The 23,137-nt window shown below is 41.3% G+C and overlaps 1 protein-coding gene across 8 annotated transcripts in view; it reads right to left on the bottom strand.

Annotated features, from left to right (window-relative positions):
- The window catches only part of Unc80 (unc-80 subunit of NALCN channel complex), a 173,199-nt gene that overhangs the window by 41,106 nt on the left and 108,956 nt on the right, over nt 1–23,137 (bottom strand). For all 8 annotated transcript variants that reach the window (XM_075951959.1, XM_075951963.1, XM_075951960.1 and 5 more), the window contains 12 exons: nt 21,447–21,590; nt 16,946–17,046; nt 15,685–15,771; nt 14,611–14,794; nt 13,410–13,504; nt 12,125–12,214; nt 11,117–11,218; nt 8,606–8,786; nt 6,200–6,468; nt 4,235–4,369; nt 3,726–3,867; nt 2,451–2,547 (listed from right to left, as the gene is read on the bottom strand). In XM_075951959.1, coding sequence (XP_075808074.1) covers nt 2,451–2,547; nt 3,726–3,867; nt 4,235–4,369; nt 6,200–6,468; nt 8,606–8,786; nt 11,117–11,218; nt 12,125–12,214; nt 13,410–13,504; nt 14,611–14,794; nt 15,685–15,771; nt 16,946–17,046; nt 21,447–21,590 — 1,627 coding nt within the window. The remainder of the gene's footprint in view (nt 1–2,450; nt 2,548–3,725; nt 3,868–4,234; nt 4,370–6,199; nt 6,469–8,605; nt 8,787–11,116; nt 11,219–12,124; nt 12,215–13,409; nt 13,505–14,610; nt 14,795–15,684; nt 15,772–16,945; nt 17,047–21,446; nt 21,591–23,137) is intronic.

Raw genomic sequence — 23,137 nt, 5'->3', positions numbered from 1 at the left:
ATTGGCAGGACACCACAGACCATCCAGAATAAAAGCCTTCATTCCCTAGTAAAGCTTCTATATAGGACTGTGCTGGGGGTGATTTTTCAGCTGAAGTTAGATTCTCTCCTAAGAAGCTGCCTTCAGAAGCTTACATCATTTTATAGCAAGAGTTGGTTGATGCTGTTATTGTCCTGGCAGCACGTCCTTACTAGAGTGAGTAGACACTACTCACTGGGGGTATACACTTGGTGCGGTAAAAGGGGTCAGAAACCTCAACTTAAAGAGGAGATAGGAATTCGGTAGTTACCATGAAAAATTGTTGGTGTACAACTCCAACATAAATATTTTGTTGTAAGATTCATCCAACTGAGTTTAAGTTCTCAAACTGTGCGTCCTAGGAGACATTGCTTCTAACTTTATGAACATGCACTCAATTATAGAAATACAATTTTTACGAACTGTTTACATGAGTGTTATCCTTAAATTAAATATGCTTTTAAAGGAAATAATTCAAGTACCACAAGGACTTGATGTTACAAATATGAAAGTTCAGTAAGGACATCCCAGGAAACAGCTGCTTAAGAAACTTCCACTCTCCTCAGGTATCAAGAAGCCCTCTTGTTAGGGGAATTTTATTTTCAGGTGTGTGACTTTTGTTTACACTGTATTTGTTTAACTCTGTGAAGCTGTGTTACTGTGCCTGTCTGGAATACCTGATGGTCTAATAAAGAGATGAATGGACAATAGCGAAGGAGGAGCAAGGATAGGCGGGGCAGGCAGAGAATATAAACAGAAGAACTAGAAAGAAGAAGAGGAACAGAACAAGGAGAGGAGGATATCAGGGCCCAGCCACCCAGCCAGCCACGGAGAAAGAAGTAAAAAAAAAAGTAAGAAAGATAAATGTCCAGAGGCAAAAGGTAGATGGGAAAACATTTAAAAAGCTGGCAAGAAACAAAACAAGCTAAGGCCGGGCATGTATAAGTAAGAATAAGACTCCTTATGTGATTTATTTGGGAAGTGGGTGGTGGGCCCTCGGAACTATAATTTGAAAGAGAATTTCATGAACTTGCTGAGAACTTTTTAAGGGGAAGGATTTTTTTTTCTTTTTTGTCAAGTTTGGTGGCTCTCTGTGTTGCTGGCAGTTCACCGCTGGGGGAACATAGGTCTTAGGGTCAATGAGAGTCTGATGCATCTGACTAACAGTGTGCACACTTAGAGCACAACAGTGGACAGAAAGCATTTCTGCATTCAGACAGAATGAACCAATGTGAGGTTTGCACCCACCCTGGAGTGCTTCCTGGAGCCAGGGTATTGCAGGAGGAACAGGGCAGTGGGAGTCTATCACCCCAGAGACTGCACATTTTCCTCTCTTAAAAGCCTGCCTGACTTTCGGCTTAAAGTCTAACCCTCATCAGAGATGACAAAAACCTGAGGCTGCTGGCTACATTTTTATCCATTCCTGATGTTTCTTTCGAGAAGAGTTCAATTAAGAGAAATCCCGGCCACTTCTTGGTCCTTTATTCTGTTCTGGGGAGAGCAGAAACCCATCCGAAGAGCAAATGTACAAAGACACAGTGAGCGAAGTGAGGTTGGTCCCTCTTCCTGGAGGGTGTGCCCGTGTGGTAGGGTTGTGAGGAGGAGATGGAACATATGTATCTGACTAGAGCCAGCTTCCTGGCCCTGGGGGGACTCACTTTTCATTTGAGTTCTTTGGCTTCCATGTTCCTGGCAAAATAAAACACGAGATGTATATCGCTGCCCTTTGTGTTCTTGTTAGGAATAATCCTAGGACAAGCCTCTCTGCCGCCGCAAATAATTCCAATCAGGCCAAATTAGACCTAATTAATGCCCATCTTTACTGCAGCCCTCCCAGATGGTGGGAAAGCCTGATGGGGGTGAGGGGAGGCCCACATAAAACCCGAAACCACGTGTTCTTTTTCTCAGCGGCAGCCTACATAGCCTGTGGGAGTGGTCCTGACCCTCCCTGGGGAGGGGTAAGGCTTGGCGGGCTTTTCTGGAGGTGGAGTCCCAACCAAGGAAACTCCCAGGGGGATGCTTCCAACCCAAACACCCCAAAGTCTTTGGATATAGGGTATCAGGGGGCTGAGGTCTCACTTTTGACCAAACAGTTCTCATTAGTCTTCGGAGGCAGTTTTCACAGATGGTTTAAATGTCTGTTATAAAATTTTGTTTTCTAACAGCTTGTATTACATAAGTGGAAAATATTTTTTTATCAGGAGTAAACATCTTAGCCTCTGCACAGAATTCCAAATCAGGGAATTTCAAATTCAGGATGATTTACAATATTTTTCAAGACTTCTGCTATGAAAAATCTTCTAAATTTGGTTTTTAGATGCTTACTCACCAAGATGTTACAGAAAGATATGCAAAACATAACCTTTCTTATTCAGTTTTATTTCTTTGCTATACCTTTTTATCACAGAGACAGAGAAGAGGGCTGCGATTACCTTCTGAATGACTCAGGAGCGTAAGCCACTACCGTGACACAGAGTTTGATGGCTTCGCTGATGGAGAAAGTCAGGTCTTCGTTTCCATAGCAAAAATCTGCAAAGATGCACAAACAGAACAATGTTTCTGTGAGAAACAGAGTGCATCGCTACCAAAGTTCTTTTATCACTTAGATTTTATTCCTGAATTCTGCAAACTATTAATTTTTTCATCTGAAAGAACAAAATTCTGCTTCCTGCATTTAAACCACTGGATAATGGAGGGGGAGGGGGGATAGATGGGAGGTGGAAGGAGGGGACAGGAAGATAGAAGGGAGAGGATTGGTATGTAAAATAAATGAAAAAATTAATAAAAAAGAAAAAGAAATAAGGGAGGTTTTAACAGACTTACTGAATGGAAGGTACTAAGGTATTTTAATTGTTCGAGGTTGGTGTGGGATTCCACTCTGTGTGCTGTAATTACCATTAATGAATAAAGAAACTGATTTGAACCTATAGGAGGGCATAACTTAGCTAGGCAGGTAATGCTGGGAGAATGAAGGCAGAATCAGGGAGAAGCCATGGAGCTACAGCTAGAGACGGATGTACTGAAACTTTGCTGGAAACACAGATTAATGGAGAAATTAAGATATAAGAGTTAGCCAAAGCCAGGCGGTGGTGGTGCACGCCTTTAATCCCAGCACTCGGGAGGCACGGGCACCAAAACTACAGAGAAACCCTGTCTCGAAAAACAAAAAACAAACAAACAAAAAAAGAGTTAGCCAATAAGAAGATAGAGCGAATGGGCCAAGCAGTGATTTAAATAATATAGTTCCTATGTGATTATTTTGAGGCTGAATAGCCGGGAATAAACTAGCAGCCTATTACAACATGAGGTAGAAGAGAAAGCTTTACCTTTGAATTATATCTAATTCTGTTCATTACATAACAAAAGACCATTCTAGAAGACTATATCCCTGGAATTGCTGGGTTTAAACTGTTAGAGTGCGGGTCTACTGAGACACACTTCAGCATGCTTTTCACAGAAGAGGATTCCTCATTCTGCAGATTTACGAGAATTTTATGACAAGAAAATAAAAAAAAAACCCTACTCACTTAACATTTAACATTGTTCCATTTATTATTTTTTGAATTAGTTGCATATATTAGATAACTGTTTTAGTTTGTGTGTATATATGTATATATATACACATACACACACACACACACACACACAAATACCTATTTGAACAATTGCTATGCAAAAAAGGATGCCAGAGACAGTTTTGTATTTACCTAGTGACTTGAGGGGCTTCTCAGCCTTAACCAGCTCTAGAATGTCCAAAATATCCGTGGTTTCTCCCTCCAGGGACTGCAGCAAGTCAAACAGACACTGAGCTGACACTCCTTTGCTGGACCCGGTGTTGGTGGCAGCATCCTACATAAAGCAAAACAAAGCAAACAACAACAACAAAAACACTTTTGGGTTATTGATTGCTACCTTAGCACTAATATGGCTGCCTTCAAAATTTATAAATTCAAATATACATCACAATATCTAAGTGAAATTCAACTTCTGTGATTCTGTGTCTGACATTCTGGTGAAGAATTTCAGGGATCTACCAAATGCCAGAAGTCAGCTAAGCTCATCTTAAGCTTCCTTCCCATCCACTCTGGAGCCTTGCGATATCTCGGCCTGCCTCTGCATTCTGCCCAAACACAAGTGATGCCCACCTCCCTCCCTTGCTGTTGCCTGTAAACGTTTCAGTTGATCTGTCTTCACTTATTCTCTCCATCTTACTCACCGGAAACTCCAGGAGAGGGGCCACACTGGCGAACAGCTGGAGCACAAAGGGCTTTCGGTGGAGAATGTAGAACTGGCGGCAGGCAAACTCGATGGCTCGACGAAGCTGAGGGTTGCTCTCATAGTCAGAATATACCTACAGAGAAGTATCGCTTACTGAGGAAGTGTTCCCATAGGAAACAGAAAAGGGCTAATTCTATAAGGTTGTAGGGTGGGTTGTAATATAGCATCAGCTTTCTTGAGGTGTTTTGCTGATAGACATAATATTCCTATAAACCAAACATATATTTTCCCCCAGGAAACTTAAGACTAGACATTTATTTCAGTGAGAGAAATAGACGTGATATTTACCTAAAAATACCTGCTGCAGGTCATTTGTAATAGTGGAAAACTTGAAATAAGTTAAATGAATTATAAAGTGAATTGTGGTACATGCATTGTGTAAATACACCACATGTTCATTATCAGTTGTTCATCAGTTGATGGAAACCGAGGCTGTTTCTGTGCCTTGGCTATTACAAATAGAGCATCAGAGAGAGTGGACGAGCAGGTGTCTCTACAGTAGGATATAGCATTCTTTTGGCATCAGCCCAAGATTCAGCTGGGTTGTGTGGTGGATCTATGTTTAGTCCTTTTAGGAATCTGATTTCCACAGAGGGCCCACCAAGCTGCACTTTTCATGTCAGTGAGCAAATGTTGCCTTTCCTCACATCCACGCCAGCACGGCTATCGTTCCTTTTAGATCTTCAGCCATTCTGAGCCGGGTAAGAGGAAATCCCAAAACAATGGAAGTGTAGTTATTTCAAATGACACTTTAAAGCTCAATAACTATATGAAATTCACACAATGATCTTTATTACTTCAAAAATGGATGCAAATTTGAATATGGTATTATGTAGTTTTATTTTAATGCCAGCGTATAGATTTTCAGGGAACATAAGATGGCTCAGTGGCTAAGAGAACTGGCTGCTCTTCCAGAGGTCCTGAGTTCAATTCCCAGCAACCACATGGTGGCTCACAACCATCTGTAATGAGATCTGGCGCCCTCTTCAGGAAGAGACCTGGTCAGTTGTCCTCAGCTTAGACCATGAAACCCAATATGGACAAGTGTAACAGAACTGCCATATACGGGCTGCCATGCATGCTTCAGTATCACCAAGACATAAACATCCCTTTATTGTCTCAATTTAAAATGAGTGTAATTACTTTTGGTAATTGATAAAAGAAAAAATTGCTATTACTTAACAATGAGTCAGAGAGTCTTGGGGTAAAAGCATTTTTTTTGCTATCATTGGATGAAACAGATTGTGTTTTGTACAAACATGCTATTTTCATAATGTTCATTAAAATCTTCCTCCAAACAGGCAGCTAAGAATTAACCCCAGGTCTTGTCCGAATTATCTTTGGTACTCTAGTCCTAAGTGCAGCCAGGTGCACACTGGGCATGTGAAACAGAAAACCCTGCTAAAGTCAACTCCTCCAAACCCTTGGACACAACTTTATGGCATTAAAATTCCTCTTCAAACTGAGGACATGGCAGAAAAAGTCTGCTGTCCAGCTGGCGCAAGGGCAGCCCAGAGATCCTCTCACTGTCTACAGGAGCTGCCCTGCCTCATGGCTTGATAAAGACACACACTGCTGGGCCCTCACCACTGAGTTTCTTATTCATCGAGTCTGAGACGGAGTGCAGGAGAGTGAATTTCTTGGGTGCTATTAGGAAATACTGAGGCTGCTATTCCAGATGCCACATTTTGGGTGTCACTGTGCTAAAGAACATGGGAAGAGTACCCAGCTCCCAACTCCGGGGCAGAATCTCAGGATAGCACAGAATAGTGTCAACTCTTGAAATTTCATGTGGGGATTTCAGTGGGTGCCTTCTGCTCTAACAAAGGAGTTAAGTTGTTGGACAGCTAGGTCTGAGCGGGGCTGGGTTCCTTGCGTAGCTAGGAGAGGGGATGCCAGGCACCTGCAGCATGGTGGGGAGAACCCACTGGTAGCCGCTGAGAGAGAAGAGGTGGTTGAAGTGCACAGCTGTGTTGATGACAGTGGCTGCATACTGCCTGAGCAGAGCACTGTCTTCGGGGTGGAGAATCAGAGCCCCATTGAACACGTTGAGAAAAAGCATGATTTCGTCTCCCCAGGGAAACTCGCTAGGCATGCCCAGGAACATTTCCTCCAGGAGCTGGATCCACAGGCTTTTCTGAAGGGTGTCGAGGCCAAACAGTTCCTTCCCGGCTGTGGAAACATGAAGCAGTGGAGACAGAATTAGTCCGGCACCAGCCCTCTTGGCATGAGCAGGAGATCAAATGCTACCGCACAACTATTTCCCATTTGCTTGTTCCAGCTCCAGAAAACCTACCGCTGAATGGTTTCCCAGCACGATGCTGCCTGCATGGGCAGGACACTTTTTCCATTTAAGGAACTGCACCAACAACCTCTTTTATTTAAGCCTGGGCAAGCCAGGACAGGCATTTGCAGTATCATGTTGTTAAATGAACTGCTGAAAGACATTCTCTGGCTGGGCAACGGTTAGGGTTGGGGTCAGCATCTGGCTTTCTTATCACCATTTAGGCCAGAACCCTTTCTGTCAGGAACCCTGAAGCCCAGCGATGGTAATTTAAGTGGCTTTTCCTAAATCAACCATGGTAACAAAGTAAGGTTCTTAGCTGGGTCTCTTGCTATGTCTCTGACTCTGCCTCACTTCAGGCACTGAAATGAACAGAATTTAAATGTTGTATTCAGCGAGTTTTGCAACAATACAGAGTAATAAAACCCCAAGGCCTAGGTGGCTCATTTGTGTCCTTCCTACAGCTCCCTCACGCTTTGCCAGCAGTTCATGCATTTCTCCCCACCCGGAGGAACACTGTTCTGATCTGTGTCCCTCAGGACTAGCTTGGCCTCCCTTTGATCTTCTTACTGCACCTTGTGTTTTGCTCACTCAAGGGACTCCCGTGCAGTAACACTGAAGGGACACTAGTCCACTGGGATGTGTGGTTCTTACAGGCCTTCCCCTTCTTCCCCAGTTCTCTCTACACAGCTAAAACCATTAGATTACGTTCCTAAAGCCAGTCACCAAGGTCTAGTCCCTAATTTGGTTACTACTTCTTCCTGAGGCTGACTACCAAGGTCCAATGAGCAAAGAAAGTATTGAAGTCCAGAAGTCAGAAGCCCCCTTTGGCACAACTAATCAACATGTCCAATTAACATTAAACACCTCATCCTATCACGGGATTCCTAATTTTCCTTTTATAAACAGCCATTGTCCTATGGGCCACCTCAGTCTCCTCTCTATTCAGAGGCATTCCTTTGTTTCCCGGGGACAAACATCCCTTCCCCCTTTCCCTTGTTGTGTCCCTTCTCCCTCGCCCTCTAGCCCCCTACCACTGCAGGCATCCTAGCCCATTCTAATGCAGATCTCATCCCTTTCTAATTTTCCACTCTTAAAAATTACACCTGCTTGGGCAGTCTGTGGGGCTCCTGGCAGTGGGCTCAGTATTTATCCCTAGAGCGTGAACTGGCTTTTTGGAGCTAATTCTCTATGGAGGGAGACCTTCCAGGGCCTCATTCCTGCCTCAAGGTGATGTGTCAGACTTTGTTGACTTCCCATGGGAGGCCTCACCCTCTCTGGGGATTAGATAGGGGGGGATGGGGTTGGGGAAAGTTGGGTGGTGGTGGGGAACAGAAAGAGGGCAGGAGGAACTGGGATTGGTGTGTAAAATAAAAAACAGATTGTTGTTGTTTTTAAAAGTTATACTCAATGTCTTTCCCACTAATTAGCACTTTGTATTAAGTGTGTTTTGAAACCTTAATTTCTAATTTAGATAATCTCTGAAATATTTGTATCTAATAAATACATTTTTTTTTTAAATCACACCTGCAAGGCCATGAGCGGCTGCTTTTCTGCGGGCGTCAGAGAGAAGCCACTTTAGCTTTTCTTTCCCGCTTAATAGCAGCTGTCTGTGAAAACAGGTGCCTGGGTGCGGCTTGTGCCTGATCCAGCATCTGGAGGGGGGAGCCCTTCAGCTGTGCAGGAATTCCCCTTCAAACATCATTTCCCTGCTTCCTTCACCTGCTGCAATCTGTCACCAACACTGCTCTGCAAAGCCAGTGCTTGGAAAGGCGGCACCAGCGGCACCAGCGGCACCAGCGGCACCAGCGGCACCAGCAGCCCTTGGGAGTGTGTGGTTAGACATGTGAGTTTGGGATCCACCCTGAGACTGGCAGCTGGAGGATGGGCACCAGCATTCTGAATTAATAACCTCCAACTGACTCGGGTGTATACGCAGGTTTGAGACCCACTGGTGTCCAGTGGTCAGATCTAAACACAGACACGAGAAAAAGGTGTGGAGGAATGGTTTTCCTCCTGCAGTACCTTGAGGGTCGCTAAAGAGCGAAAACTCAGCGTCTATTGCACTCCGGGGGAAGGAGGGCAGCCGGAGAAGATCCTCCTGCAGCATGGAGACGTGTGACTGCTTGTGCGCTGTGGGGATCTTCTGGGTGAGGGAGATGAGAAACAGCACTCGCCCCACTTCCTCCAGCTTCCTGGTGAACACCTAGGAGGAGCACACAGAGCAGAATTAGGAAGCTGAAGACTGCAGAGTGAAGACACTGGAGATCTTCAGCACCAAACCTGACTGATAGAATGAAATAAGCGGGGTGGGGGGAATGGAAAGAGGAAGAACTGTTTATACCAGATAGAAACAATAAGCAATATTTAATGGACTCTCAGTCTCCGAAGCTGACTGAGCTTAGGGGGGCTGTGGCCTAGAGAAGCACAGATAGTCGAGAACTATACAGAGCCCCATCTGTGTGGGTGTCACAACACGGAAGCCTTTCCCTGACAGGAGCTGGTACTCAGTGACAATCGCCACTGCATCTCCACAGATGCTCAAGACGTTTCCTGGCAGTTCTGGGTTTGTCTTTTTAAAAAAGACAAAAAGGAATCTAGGAACGAGCTATCGATACAAAAGCTGACAGCCCCAGATATCCGCTTGTTCCAGAGTTTGGAAGGCACACCTCTGTGGCTCTTGCTCTGGTCCTTCGTTCCTCTTGAAATCACTGACAAAGGACTAGGAAGCTCCTGAGTAATGAACAGCTGCTGCAGAGACTTCTGACCTAGAACGTAAGCCTCCATGGTGTATCTCCCTGGGGGAGTTTCGACATCTCAGGGTTTCAGCTTGCAGTAGAGAGAGTGGTGCCCCGATTACAGCAGTCTTTGAAGTGTGAAACAAAAATCACACACGCTCTTGGAGCAGCATTTTTGACCATGCTTTTGATGATCGTGCTGCAAAATGAAATGCTATGGTTATTTCGGGGAGCCGCTCTTTGGCACTGTTCAAGCTTTGCCAGCGCCTTATACTTGGCAATAGACTGAGCAGTTAATGGTAGCAATTTTAATCTTAATGGTAGTATCACTTACGTCTTCTAATGATATGCCATCCTCATTTATCTCAGGAATGATATTTTAATATAAAAAGTAGTAGCCTCCTTGATGTGTGCAGAAAAAAACGAGTTGATCAAGTATCTTTGAATTATTGTTTATGTATTTTTCTTAAAAATAAATTTGTTAATACACAATCATTAGAACTACATTGAAAAAAATCATCAATTTTGGTACTGTGTATAAAGTCCTGTTCTGTATGCAGATTGCTGACTTTCTTTAGGATCAAAGTCTGATTTGAGACCAAGCAAGTGAATGCTATTCTGCTGTCCAGTATCAGATTGTTTGGCTGTGTCTGCTCTGTTTTCAGGGTCCTAGTCAGTTGCACAGTAGGAATGGACTCTAGATCTCCGGCTTTTAGTTTGGTGCTCTTTTGAGGCACGCATGATATTTTTACCTATTTTTCACCTGACTTAAGTCACTATACCAATAATGGCTGGCTCTGGGGGTGCAGACCGGTAGCAGAGGCAGGAGTATCTGAGTTCGAGGCCAGCTTGGGCTACACATTTAGCCGGGCGGTGGTGGGGCACGCCTTTAATCCCAGCACTCGGGAGGCAGAGGCTGGTGGATCTCTATGAGCTCAAGGTCAGTCTGCTCTACAAAAGCGAGTTCCAGGACAGCTAGGACTATTACACAGAGGAACCCTGTCTCGAAAAACAAAACAAAACAAAAATAGTATACAAACTATACCATGTATACTTTGTGTGCACGTGGGACATGAGAGTATGCAGGGGTGCTTGCCAGAGGCCAACTTCATGCGTTGTCATGCTCAGCCTTATTTCTAGAGATGGCAGGTGTCACTGAGCCTAGATCGCACTATTTCAGGTAGGCTGGCTGGTCAGGGAGCCCTGTGGCTCCACCTTCCTCCCCCCAGCACTGCGGGTACAGATACACACCACCACTCTGAACTCTTTATGTGTGTTGGGGTCAGATCTCATGTCCGTTTGTTTGCACAGCAAGCTCTTTACCCATGGAGTCATCTTCCCAGCCCCTATTTTTTTTTATTTAAGAAAGGATTTCATGAGAGTTTTGAAACCCTTATGTAGCTGAGGGTGAGCTTGAACACCATATCTGCCTCTGCCTTCTCAGTACCAGGGTTGCGATCATATACCAATATATGCCACCTATGTATTCCTTCAATACCACTTTATAAAAATGTGAAATGAAAACCCTAGAAACTAGCCTGTTAATAAGTTAGTGTATTTCTATTATATGCTTCATAATATTATCCCATATGAGTTTCTCTGAATAACTTATGCACCAGGATCCAATTTATAAAACCTGCATATTTGAGGGAACAATCTACTGAGCAAAGTTGTCTATCATCCATTATCAGAAGACAGGATCATGATGGAACTGCAGAATCTCAAGGCTGGTAATGTGTGTGCAGGTCCCCCCATCCCCCAACAACATGACCCAGAATAAAGAGGTGTGGTTAAGCACCTGTTTCTGAATGAGCTCCTGCCCCCTTTCTGGATGCATATGCACAAGGTTCAGCTGTGGAGATACGGACCTCCGGAAGGGATAAATGTCTCGAACATAGGTCTGCAATGGATTACACAGAGAGAAAAACGCTCAACACAAATTACATTTTATTTTCATTTCCTATTTATCCAAAGGCAGGCAGACACAACGTTTACTTATTTTCTAATGATTTCTGCTTTTGCTACCTTACACTTTTCATTTCCACAGAACCTTAAAGAAGGCAATATCCCCTTCTCAGGAAACCTTCACTTTGCCCAGTCTGGGTATCTACTCTCAGCACTGGGTGTTTTAGGGTTAACCTAAAGTAAGCCTGGGGACCACCTAAAGTATCATTTTGTTTATTAGATCAAGTCACCATCATCATGTTTAAAGTAAGGGGAAGAAAACCAAAATGGCTAAAATTCCAAAGAGGCACACGGTTGCCATTACTGTATATACATGGGCTGGTTAGTCTTCACTGTCAACTTAATGTCATGGGCTGGGGACTTGGACAGAAGAAAAAGGAGGAAGTGATCTGAGCACAGGCACTCCTGCTAGGCTTCCTGACTGCAGATGCTATGGGACTGATGAGCCCCCTCCAGCTCTTGTTACCATGCATTCCTGGCTTTAGTGGACTGACTTTAACCATGAGCTAAAATAACCCTACCTCCCAAGTTCTCTTCTATATTGTATGTGGTCACAGCAATGAAAAGCTGTCAATACAATATAAAAATATGACATGTTCACCCATATCAACCATGATGATTGGCTAAGAGCTCAACCTGGCCTATCTCCTCCAATGATGACAGCCACCCCGGCACACATACTCTAGTTTCCCTTTAGAGATGGGGCACTAAGGGATAGAAACAAATCAGTTGGTCCAAAGCCAAGAGACCCAAGTGACCATGCATATAACTGAATGAGTGCTGCCTCAGCAGTAATAAGCTGCACTTAGGCAAGGTTTGGCCATGATGACCGCAGACTTACCTTGTTGTAGTGGATGAGGTTCCATCGTTTATCCATGAGGAAGTAATGTGTTGACTGGGATTCTGGGATGTTGAAAAACTCTAGACACTCCTAGAGCAATATCAACAAATTTTATAAATGTTTACCAAGACTGGAATACCTGGTGGGTAGATAATATGCTAGAAAGACACAAGGTAATTCTTAAAGGGACATGAGAACATATAGGGATATGTTTATCTAAAAGTAATATAGTAAAGGCTGGTAAAATAAGTCATCTATTCTTACAGTGTCCAAAGACTGAGTGACAGACTATGAAGGGTCAGTGGCATCTCCTGGGCATGAGATTAGGGAAGTATACTTAGTAACCACATTAAGAACAATCCTAACTATAATGTATCTAGTGCTTATGTAGGCTGCCTCCAGAGTCTTCCATGTAGATAACATGTATGGTCAAACTAATATGATACTACTAATGGAAAAGAAACTGACTAGAGGGGTCCTGTGATTTATGTTACACTGGCTGTAGTGAAGCCAGGAAGGGGACACACTGACTGAATCTTGGTATCCACCCTCCAAGGCAAGTACGCAAATGGGTGGTGTCAAAAGCTTGATAGTTTCAAAGGATCTCGAAGAAGTCTGAAAGAAAAGTCACGCCCCCACCTCCACTTTTCTACTTATATTAGGGTCCAGAACTGGGCTCCATTCTTATCCAGCAAGGAAAGATGATTAAGGATGCAGACTCCAGACTCCAGATGAGTGGGGTTACCGTCCTAGGATACTCATTACGTTACAGTAAAAGCCTTGCAGGTACAGGTAGCAGCCAACTGCACTCCTTTTGAGGGGGATTCTTATAAACATTAGAAAGCTCTTTCTTTGCCTGCCTGATTTATTCTAAGATATATTTCCTGCGTCATCAGTGATTTCTGTACTATATAGATTGCTCAGTATTACATCAGCTGATGGCTAGAATTTACTTCTGTGAGGCCCAGTAAAAAGCTGAAACCGTAACGCCGAATGTTTCTAAACTGGAATCGACAGCTTTCAGGGGAACTGGGAATAACATCCAAAGGCAATGCTGCTGTTTGAGACAGAATCTGCCCAATTTGGCCTGCTTTAACACAGAGCTAAAATGTCAGTTAAAAGTGGCAGAAATTGTAGAAGTGTACAACAGTAGAGGGGGTTCTAGAGAGTGAAGAATTGGATATGTTAGCTTGAATACAGAAAGTGCCATTTATTATAATTCTAAAGCATATTTACTGAGGAGGCCATGGGCATGCATAACAATCTGTCAAAAAGACTTCCGCACCTTCAGCAGGGCTTCAAACTGAGTGTCCTCATGGACGGGCAACTGGGTTGGAATGTCACATTCGTTCTGTCCATGAACCACCAGTGTTTTGGTACCTACCCAAAATAAAAATAACTCTGAACATAAGGCTTCCTGGAAGCTTGCAGTCACGACATGAAACATTAAAACTGAAATAGTATCAATAAGCTTATCAAGTACTTCTTAATTTAATTTGCTTGCTTTGGAAACAGGTAATACGGTCTTATCCAGCCCAGACTGACTTCAAACTAGGTACATAACCAGTTTTTAAGAATACTAGTGACAATATGACATTTTTTCATGGAAAACTTCCAACTACACAGCATACAGATGTGTAATTATCCATCCCTGTTGGATGATTATCACAAATCAGATCTTTCAATAATGTATTTCATAAACAGAAACTAATGCATTCATCATAATTGTGAGCTAGGAATCACATTTAAATATCACATGCATGGAAAGAAGGCATGAGAAATGATTTTATTTTTCCACTGCTAGTTCTACTTATAAGGCTACGAAATGGCAGGCCTGATTTTAACATGGCCTGATTTTAACATGGGCTTTTTTTTTTTTGCTGTTGCAGCCAGTGTTCTCACCTCTGCTTAATTTAGCCTTTCTCTTCATTTCAATGCACATATCCTCGCATATTTTAATACTCTGCGCACAAGGATAAAGCTTTGTTAAAAATCTTCATCCCAAGGACAGACAAGCTGTGCTGAGAGCAGAGGAACTGCATCGAGAGTTGACAACACCCATTGTGTTCTTTCCTATTTCTCCCTCTTCCTGTTTTTCCCTCTTCCAGCTTTTCATAAAGCCTCCTCTCATTGAGTTTACAAAAGCCGAGGGTCCTTGCGGTAGAAACAATGCCATTCAAATGGCAGTGCCAAAAACTCACTCATAATGGCTTTCAGTTCGACTACTCTCTGCGATAGACTTAAATAAATCTTTAACCTTGGCCACTCTTCAAGGACTGATTTCCTGGCACTCTGTTCAGATATCTGCCTTTTCATCTCACAACTCCTGACTGTTTGAAGGGACTATTATACTCCTTCTGACTATTCTAAACAAAAATTCTTGAGTGCATTCAATACGAGTGGTTGGAGCTCTATTTTTCCTGTGAGTGAAAAAGTCCCAATCTTCCAGAGGAGAATATACACATATAATTAGACCTAGGGATTACCTGGCATGGAAGCAGTGACCAGGAGCTTCACCTCACACTGCTCCTTCTTCATCGTCTGCTTGAGATCCTTGAAGAAGAGGCCCTCCACATACCCGACTACCTCCCACAGGAAGGTCAGTGTGGCAGAGATGGCGTCCATCCCCCACTCACACGGAGTCCGCACGAAGTACATGATTAGTCCCACCTGAGTCAAAAGAACAAGCACAGAGCCGTGTTCTTCCTACACTCCAGTTTTCATTTTATTGAATTTTCTTCTTAAAACTAAATCATCCCTGCATTTGTAATGTTTGCTCAAATGCTTCCTTAACACTTCCAGTGGCATTAGTCAGGGGACAGCAGAGAGCCCTTGGCTAAGATGGCTTTCATGTGAATCAGACATTTATTTTTTCCTGGGCAGCCAACGAGTAGACACTGAGAAGGAAGACCAAATTTGTCATAGACACAATAAAGGGATTACAAACATTGCCCACACTTGTAGATTTGTGGTGTGAGCTGTTTATCACGCTGCTACAGATGTGTATTCATGTGGCTGAAACGGTTATAACACAAAGGGAGAAAAGGTCAAAGATAGTTATTTGTCCGTCAGTCTGCCTGGATTGAGAATAGTTAACATGCCTCAGTATCCAAACAGAATGCATAGTCAAATGCATTTTAAGGTTTTAAGGAGAAGAATTTGAATAAAGAGCAGGGAAGTCTGGGAGGGGCCAAAGAGAAGCTGTTGGATCATGATAAAGCATAAGAGCTGCTATGGAAACCTACACTTACCATTCTTTCTAGTGTGTGTGTGTGTGTGTGTGTGTTGGGATGACTAAAAATGACATGAACTAACTAATGTAGGGAAGTTGCGTAATGCTGAAAGGAGGACCAAGAAAATAAAGTTTATTGAGGGTCTACTGGATGCCAAAGATTGTGCCAGGCAGGGCTTTCCCCATACTAAAAGTGGAAACTTCTGCCAACCCCCCTTCAATTATACAATTATGAGGAATTTCTTGGGGAGGGATCTCCACTTTCCTTTCTCCATGTTCCTAATTCCTACCAAAAATCATTTCTAATCTATTAGCTGCTGATACTCACCAAGTAGTTGAATAGGATGTGTGATGTCTGAGCTGGAAAGTCTCCGATATTTAAGAGAAGTTTGCGCAGCATGTACATTAGCTCATCCTAAAAGAAAAGCAGACGCGTCAGCCCCCACACAGCAGCCCTCACACAGCCATGCTGTCAGAGACTAACTGCTTGAAAAGAGAGGAATTTTCCTGACTTTTGCCCTTAGTTAATTTCAATTACGTTCACCACTTTAACGTGGCAGAGCAGAAACCAATCCATAGATACTGATACTATATGTGATTCTCACTATGCAAATGAGCAGGACTACTTTTCTTTTATGGATAACATATAAATATCACCCCTCAGCAGACCATTTTATTTTAAAATACAACTTTGCACTGTGTCTACAGGTAACTGGTAAATCATGGAATGGTTTTGCACTTTGCTGGATGCATTTGTCATGGCTGCCAGGTGGAAAGGGAATGTGGGGAGAGACCTAATCTGAGAAAGTACTATGAGCACTAGATTAATTGACTTCCTTAATTTGGTTTCCTAGGCTTCAAATTAATGAGATAAAATGAAGCCAAGGAAAGATAAGTTGAAATGCCTGTAAACAACCTCACTTTCCAGAAGCCAAACTCAATCTTCCAGTGAATATAATCACAATAGAAATCATCAGTTTGGCCGGGCGGTGGTGGCGCATGCCTTTAATCCCAGCACTTGGGAGGCAGAGGCAGGCAGATCTCTGTGAGTTCGAGACCAGTCTGGTCTACTGCAAGAGCTAGTTCCAGGACAGGCTCCAAAACCACAGAGAAACCCTGTCTTGAAAAAGCCAAAAAAAAAAAAAAAAAGAAATCAACAGTTTGTTTTCTTATTGTCCAGAAAATGACTTTTATTTAACACCTTACAGGTGTTCTGGTAAATTAGCTTTTCGGGTGATGGAGAACGTTAACATATTGGAATAACCCCCTTAGCATTCCAGGCTACCAAATGACTAGAAATCTGTAAATGTATTCAACCCTAAAACCCTCAAGCTTTATTTAATATTTGTATAAAATATTGAGAATCTTGTAAGTCTTGGGGTTACCAAGCAATGTACCATGCACACATGGAAAAAAGCCAGAGAAATCTCAACTGTATTAGCAAAGATGAATATTGCATATGATTACATAAAAGACACCTATTAGGAGACATCAGAGTACACTAACATCACACACCAACACTGTCGAGTCCTTTGCTTGCTTCCAGCAGAACCCATACTCACAGCTACAGACAAGGAAGAGCAACTCACTTGTCTATTGCTGATAGTCAATTTTTCCAGGAAATGTCGAAGAACTGTCGATGGATCTTCAATTAAACAGTTCCACAAGACTTGCTGAGCCACAGCACTGACTTCAGAAGAGAAAAGAAAGTGGCCATAAGTTCATCAACCAGAAGAAGTTTTCATATGATTTACTAAACTTCAATGAGCCTTTTTTTCTCTACTTTGAAAACTTTTCCGGAGTTGATGGTTTTCTATCATGTGAGTTTCAGGGATCTAACTGCTGACCTGTCAGGCAATTGGTACCCACTGGCCAGTAGTAGCATTTTGGCTATAGGGGAAAGTGACCCCTTTTGATCAGGTTTGAGGCTGTTCCACAGAATGGATTTCGTGGCTGGTACTGTAATTTGGTCAACAAGCCATGACTAGGATTCTAGGGGAACCTACTGATGCAATACTAAATGGTCTTGTTGTCAAACTAGCTTCTCAATATTTATGTTTATATCTACAGATATAAAGTTATAAAAGGTAAGCTGCTCTTACCCTTGGTCAAAGACACTCTTCTTTTGCAGTGAGAATTGCTTAAGACAGAAACTAATGGTTGGTCCAAGTCTTGAGAATAAGGGGTTACAAATATTCAGCCACACAATGGATATTCTCTATGACCCTCCTTCCATCCAAGGTTCAAGGAACATTGAGGAAGAGTGGGTAAAAAAAATGTTAAGAGCCAGTAGATGATAAAACTACTCTAAAATGCTGTCTTCTGGACATGGTTGGTGCAAAATCCACCCAGCAAGTGTGGTTGCCTGTACAAGACTAAGGCAGTCAAAACTCCAGTATGGGTGGGGGAGGGGCTCCGGAGTCTGAACTTTTTGCTCAGGAGCTAGTGGCCTTTGATGGCTGTAGAGGGAGGGAGAGTTACTTTTCTTTGGGCATGTGGCTATTATTAACAAGTTGCCTCTGGATAGCCCCACATCATTTCCACATGGTCAGCAATAACTGGATGTTACTAATATTGATAACAATGAAAAAAGAAAACATCCTTGCTTAGAGGATTGGCACAGAAGTCAGGAGGGCTGGCTGCTGTTCAAGAGGACCTGCATTCAATTCCTAGCACCTACAGGGTGGCTCACAACCATCTCTGATTCCAGTTCCAAGAGGTCAGATGCTCTCTTCTGGTCTCCTCAGGCACCAGATATGAATGTGGTGCACAGATGTATACACAGACAGAAACCTTACACATAAAAAAATAAAGTAAAATAAAAGGAAAGAAAACATCAAACTGAGAAAAAGAAGGGTTTATGGGTCCCAGAGTGAGTTGGAGAGGGGTAGAAAGATGGATGAATATGATTAAAATTGTCCACATGTATGAAATTTTCAAATAATAACTATTATTTTTTAAAAAGTAAAAAGGAATAAAGCTCACATGGTCCTGATACTTTAAAAAATGGTCCTCTGAACACTTTTTGTATTAAAAGGTAGAAAGCTGCTGGGTTTTGTTTTTATTGAATATTTTCTCACATAAGGAAAAGAAAACAAGATTGAATCAGCACTACTTCACAAACACTGTTTGTGAGTATATACGTGAGTATATTCGGTTGTCTTCACCCTGGAGAAGAGCCTAATGTTGGCAATGCAAGTCTTCGCTGAAATAATGTTAATTTCATTGCATTTTGCATAAATTTGGCTGTAAGTTTTAATTTTTAAAATGATTTTCAGATTCATTTATTTTAATATATATAATATATATTTTATATATATTATATATATATGAGTGCTTTGCTTACATGTACATATGTATACTACGTGTGTGCCTGGTGTATGCAAAGATTAAGTCAGAGGGCACTGGATCCCTTGGAACTAGTCACAGAAGGTTGTGATCCACTATATCAATGCTGGGAACCAAAGCAAATGCTCTTAACTGCTGAGCCATCTCTATAACCCCAGCATAAATTCCTAAAGCACTTATTTAGGTTTTAAAATGTGGTTTGGCTTAATATACAAATAAACTAGGCATGAATTTTTATTATCCAGATACTTTAAACAGTATCTATTTCATCAAGATAAAGTAGTTGAATTAGCAGTGATTTCGTTCATAGGAATAAATACATAATACTATGGGGACAGCGCTACTTCACTGCAACACAGGTCAGGATAAGGTTCCCTGGATGACCTTGGGGAAGAAAGCTCATGAATGGAGGTCAACAACACATGATCTTCAGTTTGAGCAGTGGTCCTCAGTTCTGCTGGTTTCTAAGCTACAAGTTTAGAATATAGTATGAATTTATCATATAGACTATATTTTGATAAATAATACTAATATTTTTTGCTTCATAAATTAACCATCCAATTAAAATCAAGAGCTACACAAATAAATACTATAAATAAGAAATATATAATTTTAAGCTTTAATTTTCAAGTATCTTTCCAAATAATTAAAATGTATGAGTGACCTCAATGCCCCTCGACCAAAGAATGGATAAGGAAAATGTGGTACATTTACACAATGGAGTACTACACAGCAGAAAAAAATAATGACATGTTGAGATTTGCAGGCAAATGGATGGAGCTAGAAAACATCATATTGCATGAGGTAACCCAGACCCAGAAAGACAATTGTCATATATACTCACTCATAAGTGGCTTTTTGACATAAAGCAAAGAAAACCAGCCTACAGTTGACAACCCCAGAGAACACAGAAAACAATGAGGACCCTAAGAGAGACATACATGGATCTAATGTACATGGGAAGTAGAAAAAGACAAGATCTCTGGAGTAAATTGGGAGCATGGGGACGATGGGAGAGGGTAGAAGAGGAGGGGAGAGGAAGGGAGGGGAGCAGAGAAAAATGGATATCTCAATAAAATCAATTTAAAAAGTGTGATAATGAGTGTGTGTGTGCATGCCTATGTGTGTGGTGCTAGAGACCGAGCCAGGAGTTTACATACAGATGCATAGATGCAAGGAAAAGGTTCTATCACTGAGCTCTATACACAATCCAGAGATGGGGTTTCTAGGTCAAAACTGCTTACTAAAATATCTTTATAAGACTAAAAAAAAGTCTTATTGCTTCAATAAAGCAATATGATATTTAAAATATGAAAATACAAAAATTGGAGAGAAAATAAAAACTGTTAAGTTTAGCATAGAAAGCTACTAACTTTGGGGTCTGCTTTTCACATTTATGAAAATCATACATACACATATTTCAAAGCAGCTTATAGAAAATACTATTCCAAACTCTACTTAGCATTATGCAGAACATTCTTTAAGCTAACTTTTTTGACTAGGATTTCCAAAGTGTTGAGAATGCTATCATACAGAAGCAACAAGATCTAATTGGTATCCTGTGTTCAGGCATTTATATCATTTTCAAAGATCCATTATCACAAATGATATATAATGTACAAGGTCCTTTACAAGTTTTTATACTAAAAAACCAACTTTATGCCAAAGGCCTTTCTAGCTTTCATCCTTTTACGCATATTGTGAAACAACATTCCAATGCTTCTCCCAAATTTATGCCTCTTTCTGAGGTGTTATTTTTCTTGATAGTTTTCTTGCCTTTTCTCTAACTTTGTATAGTTCAATTTTAAATAAGGTTTGCAGCTTTGTAAACAAAATGTAAGATAGTTTTGTTTTATGTAGTTGTGTTATTCATGTGTGTATAACAGGCCCAGGGACTGCTTATAACTTTTGCTCATTTTAGGGTGGGTGTTAAAATTATTATTGAGTTTCAATATTAATAATAAAAATCTTGTGCTCTCTCTTGAAGTAAAAATATTAAAATTGGAAGAATATTAACCTTAGCTGAGTCTGGTGGCCTAGGCTTGCAATCCCAGTGCCTTGGCAGGGGTGGGGGTGCTATTAAGGCAGGAAAATTCCAAATTCAAGGTTAGCCTCAGCTGTAAGTTAGTTTAAAGCAAACCTAGCAACTTAATGAGACTCTATCTCGACTTTTTAAAGGCAGAGGAGGATTGAGGGAGCATCTCAGTGTTAGAGGTCTTGGTTATTATGTGCAGAATCCTACGTTCAGTCCTTAGCAAAGGATAAAAAAGAAAAACAAGGCAAAAAGAATATTAACTTTTGTCCATTATAAATATAGCCACTTTATCCCTATTTTATTATTCTGTCTTTCAGACTTCTCCTGACTGGTATATCTGGAAAGACAGTCAAGCAGGAATGAAGGCTTTGATGTGACTGAATTAATAGCTGAGATTTCTGAGGTGGGAAAAAAAAATCACTGTTTGACTTCTTAATAGTCAAATATGATATATTTTCTGGTAATAAAAATTTTCATGGACCTAGCAACCTATTTTAATGCAATTTCTTGGTAAAGGTAATAAAAGTAGCAAGAGAAGGGGGCAGAGAAACTGATTACATTAGCATGCGATATTAAACATCTATAATTATAACATGTACATAGAACAATCTAGCATATGGTAGACAGGTTGCGTGTTTAAGAGGGAACTGCTGTTTCCCATCAGATGGCAGGGTAAGAATGAAACGGCTTGGCCGGCCGGATGATACCTGCCACTCCATCTTCTCGCACCTCTCCATCCTCCATTAAGTGAACGATGGGGAGGACTGCTGCACAGATGCATGCTGGGAATACCGCCTGCGGAGGCTGAGGCACATGGTGGTTTGGTGTGTGTTCAGTGGTGTGCTCCTCATCTGGAGGGAAAGACAAAATCCTAATGCAACAACAATTTGCAGTTCAAATCCTATTTGACAAAACAATCGATAATATTGCTAGAATAAAAAGTGTGACATCAGGGAGATTGCCTTCCTCTACAAAACAACAAAATCAACCCTCTTCCCCAGCACTGTCATTAACCTGGTATTGTAGAGGGAGAGAAGCACAGGCACAGTGAGAGAGGGAACTGGTTCAGAGTATGAAATCAGAGAAAACAAAATTCTAAGTGAGGAGTAAGGCGTTTTTCATAGTGCCATGTGTCACAGGCATGTGTGAGAGATTTTAATGCTATAGCATGAACATCGGGTGGCAGAAAGCATGTGCATTTAAGGCAGGAATAGTGAAACCCAGCTATATTAATGTCCTCATCTGATAAATACAATAAATATTAAAATTGATAATTGCTTTGCTTAGAATAAAGGAAAGGGCAATGAAGGTAGTAAAAGTCAAGCAAGGTAGTAAAGTTATTTGACAGCATATTGATATGAAAATAAAGCCACTTATTATTAATACAAAATAAACATTTTTTATAACATATAAAGAATGTTGGCTCTTTGAGTGTTCTATAAGATAAGACTTCTCTTATGTGTCTATCGAGATTTTAGGGGCCTGTGAGGGGCTGGAAGATAAAAGCTTTACTCAGTTGTTTCCAATCCTACCTGCTCATTCAGTGCATATGGGGTGTTAAAGTGACAGATGTGGAGTAGATGGAATATAGACATCTGTCACATTATAAACTTTATTCACCTTTTTTTTTTGAGATAGCATTTCTCCATGTTGCCCTGGCTGTATTGGAACTCACTCTGTAGACCAAGCTGACCTTTAACTCACAGAGATTCCAGAGATCTACCTGCCTCTGACTCTCCAGTGCTGGGATCAAAGGCGTATACTGTCACTGCCCAGCGTTTTTTTTTTTTTTTTTTTTACTTGATTCACTTTCCATAGAAAATGTATGAGGGACTCAGAGAAACAAGAAAACACTGTTCATATCCGGGAACAACTGCGATCAACAGAACCTGTTCTGGGGATGCTTAGATGCAATGGTATTTATTAGGCAGTGGTTTTAAGGTAGCCATTATGAATCTACTGTATTTTCTTGTAAGTGCCATATAAACGTAAAAGTGGTTATAACAGAAAATGTTACAAAACTGTATTTCATGTGGCATATTTTGACTTTTAATATGGAAGACATACATCTTAGTTTATCCATAAATTGCCGTAAGTGGAAATGGGACTAAATTCTCCAAACAAAAAGCAGAATTAGTGGAATGGATAAAAAAAATGAACATACAAACTTGACTCAAAATCATTATATGTATAAGAATCACAATATTGTCTCAAAATACAAACATAAATCTTGTGAACAGAATGAAAAAGAAGTTGGAAAGATGATACTACAGGCAAGGATGAACATGTTTTAATAAAGACTCTTATCAGGAAGATTAATTATATGTGTATGTGCATATATTGGTCGAACACTAAAGCATATAAAGTAAATAATGGCAGAATTAAAAGGATAAAGAAA

This window comes from Microtus pennsylvanicus, chromosome 17, assembly GCF_037038515.1.
Source record: "Microtus pennsylvanicus isolate mMicPen1 chromosome 17, mMicPen1.hap1, whole genome shotgun sequence".
Lineage (NCBI taxonomy): Eukaryota > Metazoa > Chordata > Mammalia > Rodentia > Cricetidae > Microtus > Microtus pennsylvanicus.
The sequence above is the reverse complement of the archived record's forward strand: the minus strand, read 5'-3'. Positions and strand labels throughout refer to the sequence as shown.